Source organism: Hyla sarda, chromosome 4, assembly GCF_029499605.1.
Source record: "Hyla sarda isolate aHylSar1 chromosome 4, aHylSar1.hap1, whole genome shotgun sequence".
Taxonomy (NCBI): Eukaryota; Metazoa; Chordata; class Amphibia; order Anura; family Hylidae; genus Hyla; species Hyla sarda.
In genome coordinates this window covers 112,030,581-112,043,559 of record NC_079192.1, presented here as the reverse complement: position 1 = coordinate 112,043,559, position 12,979 = coordinate 112,030,581, and the positions used below count along the sequence as shown (strand labels likewise).

General features: G+C 45.9%; 1 protein-coding gene across 2 annotated transcripts in view; it reads left to right on the top strand.

The window, feature by feature from the left end:
* The window catches only part of SLCO3A1 (solute carrier organic anion transporter family member 3A1), a 384,823-nt gene that overhangs the window by 298,756 nt on the left and 73,088 nt on the right, over positions 1–12,979 (top strand). For both annotated transcript variants that reach the window (XM_056571877.1, XM_056571876.1), the window contains exon 6: positions 2,344–2,542. In XM_056571877.1, coding sequence (XP_056427852.1) covers positions 2,344–2,542 — 199 coding nt within the window. The remainder of the gene's footprint in view (positions 1–2,343; positions 2,543–12,979) is intronic.

Genomic DNA, 12,979 nt, shown 5'->3' with positions numbered 1-12,979 from the left:
TCCCAGACTTGCCTTTTGGACTTCTCAGGGTTTGACCACAGTTCGTCATCTAATAGCTAGGCCTAACAAGAGATGGCTATCGCCACAGTCTCTGCAGCTCAAATTTGATTTACTCCCCACGCACATATTTCCTTTATTTTAATTGCACTCTTTTATGACTACTCGCTTGATAAATTTGGCCAAAGAATTGCTAGACCGCTAATTAGACTTCCTCAGAGGTACTAGTAAAATTACTATCTCTACCATTTACCCTGCTCTTAAATGAGTACTTCTCATGATTGACCCAGCTACTGTTTTTTCCTCTTGGTCAACCTGGGTCCCAGGAGATGATATTTCCAAATGTGTACTAAGTGGCTGGCAAGTGGTGCGCCGTTGCATTATTAACGAGCGATGACGTGCACTATTTCTCCCGTTACTATCTCCCGTCATAAGATAAGGGGTTTAAACGGCTATTAGAAAAATCCCATAGACTATTATGGGAATTTCTAACGTATGTTAGGGATTTTCTAATGGCGGTTTAACCCCGCGATCACTCGCTATTTTATAACAGGTTTTATATAACAGGTATTTTTCATAGTGTGAAAGCAGCCTTACTATGTTTGACTGTACTTGCTACCCAGCTATTATATTGACTCAGGGATATTTGATGTGATTCCCGTTCTGGGATCACGTGATTGTTCTATATGCCCCCCTCCCTGGTCCCTTCCATATATTACACTGTCTTATTGTACTCTAGGGCTGTACTGTATTATTCATGATATGGCTTTATCCTATGTTCTGTTTTACTGTTTTTTGCCTACATGCTGGCGTTTATTTATGTTGGCCTTCCTTTTTTGTTTTGCTTAATTATAAAATATAAAAAAAAAATAAGACTATTAAAATGACAAGTTGGACATATTTAATAAGTTATGGCATACTATGACAATGCAATATAGATATACATTTGAGCCATTGTATGTGACAGCTAGAGTTGTATAAACACAATAGATAGAAAAGGACCTGTGGAATCAAGGCACTGCCAGCTTTGTCATCAAATACTGGAATAAGGTCAGAGAGATCCATGAATATTCATGAACACAATTGTTTATTGGTACAAAAGTACAAACAGATGATGCGTTTCGAGGGGAGACTCCTCTCAGATCAGGTATACAAACAAACTGGATAGGTAACATATTTAAAGAGTACAATATGGCGCATAATACACAAGGGAGCTTGGCCAACAATGTGGGATGGCATACATATCATATACAAAATATATGGGATCAAACAATTTAACTAAAATAAACATTTCACTCAATCTAGTGCATTATAACACACTTAGACAGTTAAATACTTTTGTAATTTGCAATTGTCAGCACGACCGTGCGCTATTTTCAGAGGGAGATCCTGATGCTGGGGATAGGGGATAAGATGTCTGATCCCCTTGCTGCACACAGGGTTCATTCAGAGCATTGGGTGCAGCACTGGAGGCTCGTGATGTCACGGCCGCGCCCCGCTCGTGATGTCTCGGTCATGCCCTCACAATGCAAGTCTATGGGAGGGGGCATAGACTTGCAATGAGGGGGCATGGCTGTGATGTCACGAGCAGGGCGTTACCATGATGTCATGAGCCTCCGCCCCGCATCTTCAGTCATCCGGCATGGAGCAAAGTTCGCTCTGTTCACCAGATGTCTAGGGGTGCCACAGCCAAGATAAGGGGATAAGATGTCTAGGGGCGGATTATGGCTTTAAGGAGATTACTTGCCCCTTTGGCCCCATGATATACTGTAGGCCTCTCTGCAGCCAGCACCCTTCTCTGTACTAATAAGGGGAAAATGCTAGGACCTCTTGACTTGAAAGGAAGTTACCTTAGATAGCGACTTTGCATATCCTCCTTTGCACAGGTCTTATTTTTCGCTTTTTGGACAGTAGGAAGCCCACATATATTTCTGCACAGAAACCATCTGCAGTCTTTGTCTCTGGCACATACACATACAGTACATTGACTTGATGCTTGTAGCTATTGTGGCACAAGTTTGGTGACCGTTGATTTTCTGATAATTTGGGAGATCCAAGGTGTTAGGCAGGATATGTTACATCTGTATTGCTCATGAAGTTATCGTGAAATTGAGGTGGCTATCTTAAGCTGACAGCAGTGATATGCAGTTTATAAGGTGGAAGTAATGTTGCGGAAACATTGACATTTTACTATTATAAATACAGTATATCACAAAATTTTATATTTTACTTTTTAAGTTGCTTTAGGTAGGTTATAAAAAGCAGAACTCGATGTTATGCTGCATTTAAATAAAACTTAAAACCTCTTTAACAAACATGTGGTAACAATGTTTTGCTTTCTTCTAGGAATGACAGCAATACCATGTGCATGCTTGGGCATTTTCCTTGGTGGACTTCTTGTGAAGAAATTAAGTCTGTCTGCCCTGGGAGCAATAAGAATGGCAATGCTAGTCAACCTGGTTTCCACTGCATGCTACGTGTCCTTTCTCTTCTTGGGCTGTGACACTGGTCCGGTAGCCGGAGTGACTGTTCCCTATGGAAACCTGTAAGTACTAATGCGAGCATTATTATTATAATGATTCCAAACCATGTTTATTATCTTTCATAATACAGTATATTGGCCATGCAGTGATGCATTTTTACGGTTATAGTAAGGTCAATGTTTACGTAATTGATTAGAGGAAACAGATGTCAGTAAGGGATTTTATAGCCATGCTGCTGTACAACACAGACTGTATAACAAGCCATTAAACACAGGTGGCCAATGTTTTAGGACGTTCTTAGTAAAAGGGCAGAGTTAAAACTGACAGAAATAACTCTTCTTATTTCTGGGATTACATAAATCTCTTCCATGCTGCTGTCTGGACACACCACGTTTAGTCATCTTAACTTATGTAGATTTTATTTTTCAGCAGACGACTGGGACAAACAATCTGTGATACAAGCAAAAGACACAGGCATTTATCCTCTTTATTCTCAGTTTGATTAGATGCCAGAAAAAGATGTTTACGATAAACATAAAAGGTTCCTGTAATGTCCTGTTCCATGTTCCATCACAGAAACTTGAATCACTGTGACTTACTGGCCGTATAGGCAGCACATTTTATGTATCAATTGTATTCCTGCTTTATTATGCACACAACAATGTTTATCATTTCAATTTACATTTTCTATTAATTTATAATGCAGCCTTGTACTGTATTTACCATTCTTCCAGATTTTTTTTTTTTTTTTGTGAAGTGCACTTTCTTTCCATGGTCTGTAGAAAGCAGTATAAAGTTATTTTCAAGGATTTTTACTACTTTCAAAGTTTAGCAGCAAAATTATTATAGCTGAAGAATGTAACTGTCACGATGCCGGCTGGCAGGTAGTGGATCCTCTGTGCCAGAGAGGGATTGGCGTGGACCGTGCTAGTGGACCGGTTCTAAGCCACTACTGGTTTTCACCAGAGCCCGCCGCAAAGCGGGATGGTCTTGCTGCGGCGGTAGTGACCAGGTCGTATCCACTAGCAACGGCTCACCTCTCTGGCTGCTGAAGATAGGCGCGGTACAAGGGAGTAGGCAAAAGCAAGGTCGGACGTAGCAGAAGGTCGGGGCAGGCAGCAAGGATCGTAGTCAGGGGCAACGGCAGAAGGTCTGGAAACACAGGCAAGGAACACACAAGGAACGCTTTCACTGGCACTAAGGCAACAAGATCCGGCAAGGGAGTGCAGGGGAAGTGAGGTGATATAGGGAAGTGCACAGGTGAACACACTAATTGGGACCACTGCGCCAATCAGCGGCGCAGTGGCCCTTTAAATCGCAGAGACCCGGCGCGCGCGCGCCCTAGGGAGCGGGGCCGCGCGCGCCGGGACAGAACAGACGGAGAGCGAGTCAGGTAGGGGAGCCGGGGTGCGCATCGCGAGCGGGCGCTACCCGCATCGCGAATCGCATCCCGGCTGGCAGCGGAATCGCAGCGCCCCGGGTCAGAGGACGTGACCGGAGCGCTGCCGCGGGGAGAGTGAAGCGAGCGCTCCGGGGAGGAGCGGGGACCCGGAGCGCTCGGCGTAACAGTACCCCCCCCCTTGGGTCTCCCCCTCTTCTTAGAGCCTGAGAACCTGAGGAGCAGACTTTTGTCTAGGATGTTGTCCTCAGGTTCCCAGGATCTCTCTTCAGGACCACAACCCTCCCAGTCCACTAAAAAAAAATTTTTCCCTCTGACCTTTTTGGCAGCTAAAATTTCTTTGACCGAGAAGATGTCCGAGGAGCCAGAAACAGGAGTGGGAGGAACAGATTTGGGAGAAAAACGGTTGAGGATGAGTGGTTTGAGAAGAGAGACGTGAAAGGCATTTGGGATACGAAGAGAGGGAGGAAGAAGAAGTTTATAAGAGACAGGATTAATTTGACACAAAATTTTGAAAGGACCAAGATAGCGTGGTCCCAACTTGTAGCTAGGGACACGGAAGCGGACATATTTAGCGGAGAGCCATACCTTGTCTCCAGGGGAAAAAACGGGGGGAGCTCTTCTTTTCTTATCCGCGAACTTCTTCATGCGTGATGAAGCCTGTAAGAGAGAATTTTGGGTCTCTCTCCATATGATGGAAAGGTCACGAGAAATTTCATCCACAGCGGGCAGACCAGAGGGCAAGGGAGTAGGGAGGGGGGGAAGAGGGTGACGGCCGTACACCACGAAAAATGGGGATTTGGAGGAAGACTCAGAGACCCTGAAGTTATACGAGAATTCGGCCCATGGGAGGAGATCTGCCCAGTCATCCTGGCGGGAGGAAACAAAATGTCGCAAATAATCACCCAAGATCTGGTTAATCCTTTCTACTTGTCCATTGGACTGGGGATGATATGCAGAAGAAAAATTTAATTTAATCTTGAGTTGTTTACAGAGAGCCCTCCAGAATTTAGACACGAATTGGACGCCTCTATCCGAGACAATCTGCGTAGGCAACCCGTGAAGACGAAAAATGTGTACAAAAAATTGTTTAGCCAACTGAGGCGCAGAAGGAAGACCAGGAAGAGGGATGAAATGTGCCATTTTGGAGAATCGATCAACGACCACCCAAATAACAGTGTTGCCACGGGAAGGGGGTAAATCAGTAATAAAATCCATACCAATCAGAGACCAAGGCTGTTCGGGGACAGGCAGAGGATGAAGAAAACCAGCGGGCTTCTGGCGAGGAGTCTTATCCCGGGCACAGATAGTGCAGGCTCGCACAAAGTCCACAACATCCGTCTCCAGAGTCGGCCACCAATAGAAGCGGGAGATGAGTTGCACAGATTTCTTGATACCCGCATGACCTGCGAGATGGAAGGAGTGACCCCACCTGAGGATTCCGAGGCGTTGGCGAGGGGAAACAAAGGTCTTTCCTGGAGGAGTCTGCCTGATGGAGGCAGGAGAAGTGGAGATCAGGCAGTCAGGTGGAATGATGTGTTGCGGAGAGAGTTCAACTTCTGAGGCATCCGAGGAACGAGAGAGAGCATCGGCCCTAATGTTCTTATCGGCAGGACGAAAGTGAATCTCAAAATTAAATCGGGCAAAGAACAGAGACCACCGGGCCTGGCGAGGATTCAGCCGTTGGGCAGACTGGAGGTAGGAGAGGTTCTTGTGGTCGGTGTAGATAATAACAGGAGAACTTGATCCCTCCAGCAGATGCCTCCATTCCTCAAGTGCTAATTTGATGGCTAGAAGCTCTCGATCCCCGATGGAGTAGTTCCTCTCCGCTGGGGAGAAGGTCCTAGAGAAAAAACCACAAGTGACAGCATGCCCGGAAGAATTTTTTTGTAGAAGAACAGCTCCAGCTCCCACTGAGGAGGCATCAACCTCCAATAGGAAGGGTTTGGAAGGGTCAGGTCTGGAGAGGACGGGAGCTGAAGAAAAGGCAGACTTGAGTCGTTTAAAGGCGTCTTCTGCTTGAGGAGGCCAGGACTTGGGATCAGCATTTTTTTTGGTTAAAGCCACGATAGGAGCCACAATGGTAGAAAAATGTGGAATAAATTGCCTGTAATAATTGGCGAACCCCAAAAAGCGTTGGATAGCACGGAGTCCGGAGGGGCGTGGCCAATCTAAGACGGCAGAGAGTTTGTCTGGATCCATCTGTAGTCCCTGGCCAGAGACCAAATATCCTAGAAAAGGAAGAGATTGGCATTCAAACAGACATTTCTCAATTTTGGCATAGAGTTGGTTGTCACGAAGTCTCTGAAGAACCATACGGACATGCTGGCGGTGTTCTTCTAGATTGGCAGAAAAAATTAGGATATCGTCCAGATATACAACAACACAGGAGTATAACAGATCACGAAAAATTTCATTGACAAAGTCTTGGAAGACGGCAGGGGCGTTGCACAGTCCAAAGGGCATGACCAGATACTCAAAGTGTCCATCTCTGGTGTTAAATGCCGTTTTCCACTCGTCCCCCTCTCTGATGCGGATGAGGTTATAGGCGCCTCTTAAGTCCAATTTAGTGAAGATGTGGGCACCTTGGAGGCGATCAAAGAGTTCAGAGATGAGGGGTAAGGGGTAGCGGTTCTTAACCGTGATTTTATTAAGACCGCGGTAGTCAATGCAAGGACGTAGGGAGCCATCTTTTTTGGACACAAAGAAAAATCCGGCTCCGGCAGGAGAGGAGGATTTACGGATAAAGCCCTTTTTTAGATTCTCCTGGACGTATTCGGACATGGCAAGAGTCTCTGGGGCAGAGAGAGGATAAATTCTGCCCCGGGGTGGAGTAGTGCCCGGGAGGAGATCGATAGGGCAATCATAAGGCCTGTGAGGAGGTAGAGTCTCAGCTTGTTTTTTGCAGAAAACATCCGCGAAGTCCATATAGGCCTTAGGGAGACCGGTTACTGGAGGAACCACAGAGTTACGGCAAGGGTTACTGGGAACCGGTTTTAGACAGTTCTTGGAACAAGAGGACCCCCAACTCTTGATCTCCCCAGTGGACCAATCCAGGGTAGGGGAATGAAGTTGAAGCCAGGGAAGTCCAAGGAGAATTTCCGAGGTGCAATTGGGGAGGACCAAAAGTTCAATCCTCTCATGATGAGATCCGATGCTCATAAGAAGGGGCTCCGTGCGGAAACGTATGGTACAGTCCAATCTTTCATTATTTACACAATTGATGTAGAGGGGTCTGGCGAGACTGGTCACCGGGATGTTGAACCTGTTGACGAGAGAGGCCAAAATAAAATTTCCTGCAGATCCTGAGTCCAAGAAGGCCACTGTAGAGAAGGAGAAGGCAGAGGCAGACATCCGCACAGGCACAGTAAGACGTGTAGAAGCAGAGTAGACATCAAGGACTGTCTCACCTTTGTGCGGAGTCAGCGTACGTCTTTCCAGGCGGGGAGGACGGATAGGACAATCTCTTAGGAAGTGTTCGGTACTAGCACAGTACAGGCAGAGGTTCTCCATACGGCGTCGTGTCCTCTCTTGAGGTGTCAGGCGAGACCGGTCGACCTGCATAGCCTCCACGGCGGGAGGCACAGGAACAGATTGCAGGGGACCAGAGGAGAGAGGAGCCGAGGAGAAGAAACGCCTCGTGCGAACAGAGTCCATATCTTGGCGGAGTTCCTGATGCCTTTCGGAAAAACGCATGTCAATGCGAGTGGCTAGGTGAATAAGTACATGTAGATTAGCAGGAATTTCTCGTGCGGCCAGAACATCTTTAATGTTGCTGGATAGGCCTTTTTTGAAGGTCGCGCAGAGGGCCTCATTATTCCAGGACAATTCTGAAGCAAGAGTACGGAATTGTACGGCATACTCGCCAACGGAAGAATTACCCTGGACCAGGTTCAACAGGGCAGTCTCAGCAGAAGAGGCTCGGGCAGGTTCCTCAAAGACACTTCGGAATTCCGAGAAGAAGGAGTGTACAGAGGCAGTGACGGGGTCATTGCGGTCCCAGAGCGGTGTGGCCCAGGGCTTTTCCGGACAGAAGGCTGACTACGAAAGCCACCTTAGACCTTTCAGTGGGAAATAGGTCCGACATCATCTCCAGATGCAGGGAACATTGGGAAAGAAAGCCACGGCAAAACTTAGAGTCCCCATCAAATTTATCCGGCAAGGATAAGCGTATCCCAGGAGCGGCCACTCGCTGCGGAGGAGGTGCAGGAGCTGGCGGAGGAGATGACTGCTGAAGCTGTGGTAGTAACTGTTGTAGCATAGCGGTCAGTTGAGACAGCTGTTGGCCTTGTTGCGCTATCTGTTGTGACTGCTGGGCGACCACCGTGGTGAGGTCAGCGACAACTGGCAGAGGAACTTCAGCGGGATCCATGGCCGGATCTACTGTCACGATGCCGGCTGGCAGGTAGTGGATCCTCTGTGCCAGAGAGGGATTGGCGTGGACCGTGCTAGTGGACCGGTTCTAAGCCACTACTGGTTTTCACCAGAGCCCGCCGCAAAGCGGGATGGTCTTGCTGCGGCGGTAGTGACCAGGTCGTATCCACTAGCAACGGCTCACCTCTCTGGCTGCTGAAGATAGGCGCGGTACAAGGGAGTAGGCAAAAGCAAGGTCGGACGTAGCAGAAGGTCGGGGCAGGCAGCAAGGATCGTAGTCAGGGGCAACGGCAGAAGGTCTGGAAACACAGGCAAGGAACACACAAGGAACGCTTTCACTGGCACTAAGGCAACAAGATCCGGCAAGGGAGTGCAGGGGAAGTGAGGTGATATAGGGAAGTGCACAGGTGAACACACTAATTGGGACCACTGCGCCAATCAGCGGCGCAGTGGCCCTTTAAATCGCAGAGACCCGGCGCGCGCGCGCCCTAGGGAGCGGGGCCGCGCGCGCCGGGACAGAACAGACGGAGAGCGAGTCAGGTAGGGGAGCCGGGGTGCGCATCGCGAGCGGGCGCTACCCGCATCGCGAATCGCATCCCGGCTGGCAGCGGAATCGCAGCGCCCCGGGTCAGAGGACGTGACCGGAGCGCTGCCGCGGGGAGAGTGAAGCGAGCGCTCCGGGGAGGAGCGGGGACCCGGAGCGCTCGGCGTAACAGTAACTTTGGGAGTACATACGTTGTGTTCATACCCTGCCTTTAGAGGCTGAGGGGGCCCAAAAAGTTTCCCTAGTTTTATGATTAGACCAGTATTTTAACTGGTAAAAAATACTTGTGGTACAGCTTTACACAATTTGTTTTGAAACCCAACAGCTTCAAGTTACATCCCTGGTGATAGCAAATCCTTTTGGTACTGTACCCAATAGAACTCTTCACCTGACACAGGGTAATACTACCCCCCCCCCATTTGCCTTACCTTTACCAATGCTAGTAATAAAAAAGCACATAACATGGCAGTGACTCCTGAATTAAACCCTCTTTACCCTCCCCTTAGCTTGTCACCATCACTATCAGCAGTTCACTTCTAAGGTCAGGGCTGCTTTTGTGATAGAAATCCTACCTTGCTGTGATCCTGCCGGATGCTGCTCATATAGCATCTAGCAAACCTTGTGCATCAATAATTCTCCTCCCACATCTCGTCCCATGCTGTCCTGTGAATGCCCAGAGAATTAAGGAAAAGGAAATCTATCTATGAGTTCTGCTAGCAAACAGGCCAGCTCTCGTCCTACCACTTGATAAAGAGAGAATATTAAATAGCTGTTCACCATGAAGGGGACTGTCAGGATCTCAGTAACAGTGGAAAGAGAACCAAAATTGGCTTTTCACCACTCAAGAATTAATGTAACAAAACTATGTAGGTTTTTTACATTTTTTGAAAATACAGGTACAATCTGAGCCCTTAAATAGACAACAGACTCTCAACGAACATTAAATAAAGAAATGCAAGTAATTCAAGCAAATAAAAGAAGCTGTGTAGTATATTTTATTAGAGAAAATTCCTTTTTCCACCTATCAGGCTATTCTTCTACTCTACCCTCTCCTAAACCCACACTGCAGAAATGGCTCAATTCTTTCTCAGGACCAGATATCTTACAGACAGGTCACAGCTGCCAATAAATGTTTTTAAAAGGTGAATCATCAAGTGGGTAGAGAAAGACAAAAGCAGACAAAAAATACACAGAGATGACCTAGTAAGGGGTATATCTGAATCTCCTTTTTGACTTACAGCGTACACTACTCAGTACAACTATAATGTAAATCATACTGCCTCTGAGAGGGTTATTTAGAGATATAGGGGAGTAGAATCTACCCTTCTGTATGTGTCTGTAGTTTTTGGAAACCATCATAGATGGCAGAATGCCAGAAACTGTGCTCCTCTTAATATATACAAACATAACAGTTTATCCTGAAAAGTTGATTGGAAGTTCAGGTACACATTAATAATTTTAACTTAGTCTCGCACAGCAGGACCTGCCATTAAATATCATGGTGCTTGAATGATTAACTTTGAAACAAAGAAGTAAAGCAGAATGGCACTCACCACTGACAGTAAAATATCAGAGTCTGTTTATGGGCCCATTCAGCTTCTACACTACTCACTGTTATGTGTGTGTGTGATGCTGATATTTTACTGCCAGTGGTGAGTGCTGTTCTTCTTTACTTCTTTGTTTTCAAACTGTACTTTGGATCTATTATCTGCCAGAAACCGAGCACCACTAGTGCAATTTGAGTGTTCTATACAGCTAAGGAACTACACTCTTCAGAGGCAGAAAATGGAAAGTGCAATGTCTAGTGTAGTGCCGGCACTGATCTTCTTTCTTTACTAAGTTGTACTTGAACAATAAAACATTTATATACTCAAAATACTAGTGTAATCTGAAAATGAAAACATGTAGGGTTGATAGCAAATGGTTGTAGAAGAAATTTAGAGTGGTTTTAGCTGCAAGAGCAGAAAACTGGTCTGATTTTTAAGAGAAACATTTTTAGCTTTATTATGTTGTTTATGTGAAGGGTTTCTATTTTAAGTGAATCCAGTAAAAGTTAACTTTTATGTGTACTATTTCTAGGTGTACTGTATGTCATTTACTAGTGGTATTGTGCCTATAAAAAGATGATTCTTATCGCCCTCAACATAATATAGATCATCTTGTAACTACAGATTTAGGTGTAATGGCTTTATAAACATTACAAATGGCTAAATGCATTTCAGACAGTGGTGGCAATTAGTTTTATTTAATTTGGACAGTTTTGTTCATTTTTCCTCATTTGTACACAGTTTGCTGATTTATTTTTACAAAGATTGTTCATTTTAATGGTGCTTGGTAAGGGACAGATTGTAACCAGTTCACTCCTAGACTGATACCTTACAGTTGTCACTGGTTTAAAAAACTTTTGAATAGTTCCAGATGGTTAATATAATGACAATGAAAAACTGGTAATTAAAATGTCTCAAAACTAACAATAAGATGTGTCTTTATATACACATACTCCATCGAGTGTATGAAAGATAAAATAAAAGGCCAGGTTTTTCACTGTTAAGTAGGTTTTATTAAGGACTCAGCCCCTTTTGGCCTTAAGGACAAAGACAATTTTCATTTTTGCTTTTTCGTTTTTTCCTCCTCTCCTTTTAAAATCCCTAACTTTTATTTTTCCACCTACAGACCTATATGAGGGTTTGTTTTTTGTGTGACCAATTGTACTTTGTAACGACACCTTACATTTTCCCATAAAAGATTATTATTTGTGAACAGAAATTTTCCATACACTTTACCACAATAGTTAATCTCTACTGACAGGGGTATTCCGTGGCCTATTTGTCAGGAAAACATCATGAATGATTTTGGCTTCTGTTGATTTTTGACGGACCCTTTGACATGTGCTATGCAGTCAAACACTGGGCAGAAGCCATAATCAGACTTTACAGACTTGCAATTTTGCTTCAATACAGATTATGACTAGAGTTAGAATTACACTTTGAGGTCATGCCTGTTGCAGTTTTAACTCGTATACATTTTGCACACTTTGGGTAAAGTATAAAAAAAAAAATACTTTTCAGCTCTTCCAACTGTCAGCTTTGTTTCCGTGAATACTTGTATTTCCAATAAAATAACAATTTTACATAATCTTTTGTTAGAACTATGTCATTTCCTCAGTTATGCTTCCTTAAAATATGAATAAGTTGACAACTGGGTGTTACCCTTCTCCTTGTCAAAGAGGTGTGGCTCTGCACAGTCTGGTACTTTCCAATCAGGGCCAAGCCTGTCAGACTGTATAAAGATTCCCAATATTGCTCAAGGGGAATCTTTTACAATCACTTTGTGTATAGTGTTAAGACAATGATTGATTAGCATATTACTTTACTGCAGCCACATAATTTTAGTGGTAAAATTATTATAGGAGCCTGTAAAAAATGATGTTCTGCTCACAACCAGTAAAGTACCGTATTTATCGGGGTATACCACGCACCGGCCTATAACACGCACCCTCATTTTACCACGGATATTTGGGTAAAAAAAGTTTTTTACCCAAATATCCATGAAAAAATGAGGGTGCGTGTGTGCGCGTGTATACCCCGATATACCCCCAGGAAAGGCAGGGGGAGAGAGGCCGTCGCTGCCCGCTTCTCTCCCCCTGCCTTTCCTGGGGTCTAGAGCGCTGCTGTCGGCCCTTTTCACCCCCTGGCCTCCGTCGTGCGTCCCCGGCGTCATTGCTATGCACGGCGCGGCGCATGACGTCAGAGCGCCGCGCCGTTCAGCGCATAGCAATGACGCCGGGGACGCACGACGGAGGCCTGGAGCAGCGGAGCAGCGCGGACCGGACTCAGGTAATTATGCCACCGGGGATGGGGGGAGGCAACGGGGCAGCGGCGCCGGCAATGGGTGCCGCTGCCCCTTCTCTCCCCCTGGCTGTCGGCGCCGCTTCTCTCTCCCTGGCTATCGGCGCCGGCACCGATAGTCAGGGGGACAGAACGGGCAGCGGCGCCGATAACCAGGGGGTGAAAAGGGCCGACAGCAGCGCTCTAGACCCCAGGAAAGGCAGGGGGAAGGGGAGGCCTTTCCTGGGGGTGTATCGGCGTATAACACGCACACAGACTTTAGGCTAAAAATTTTAGCCTAAAAAGTGCGTGTTATACGCCGATAAATATGGTACATAAAATTCCTCCTAACATT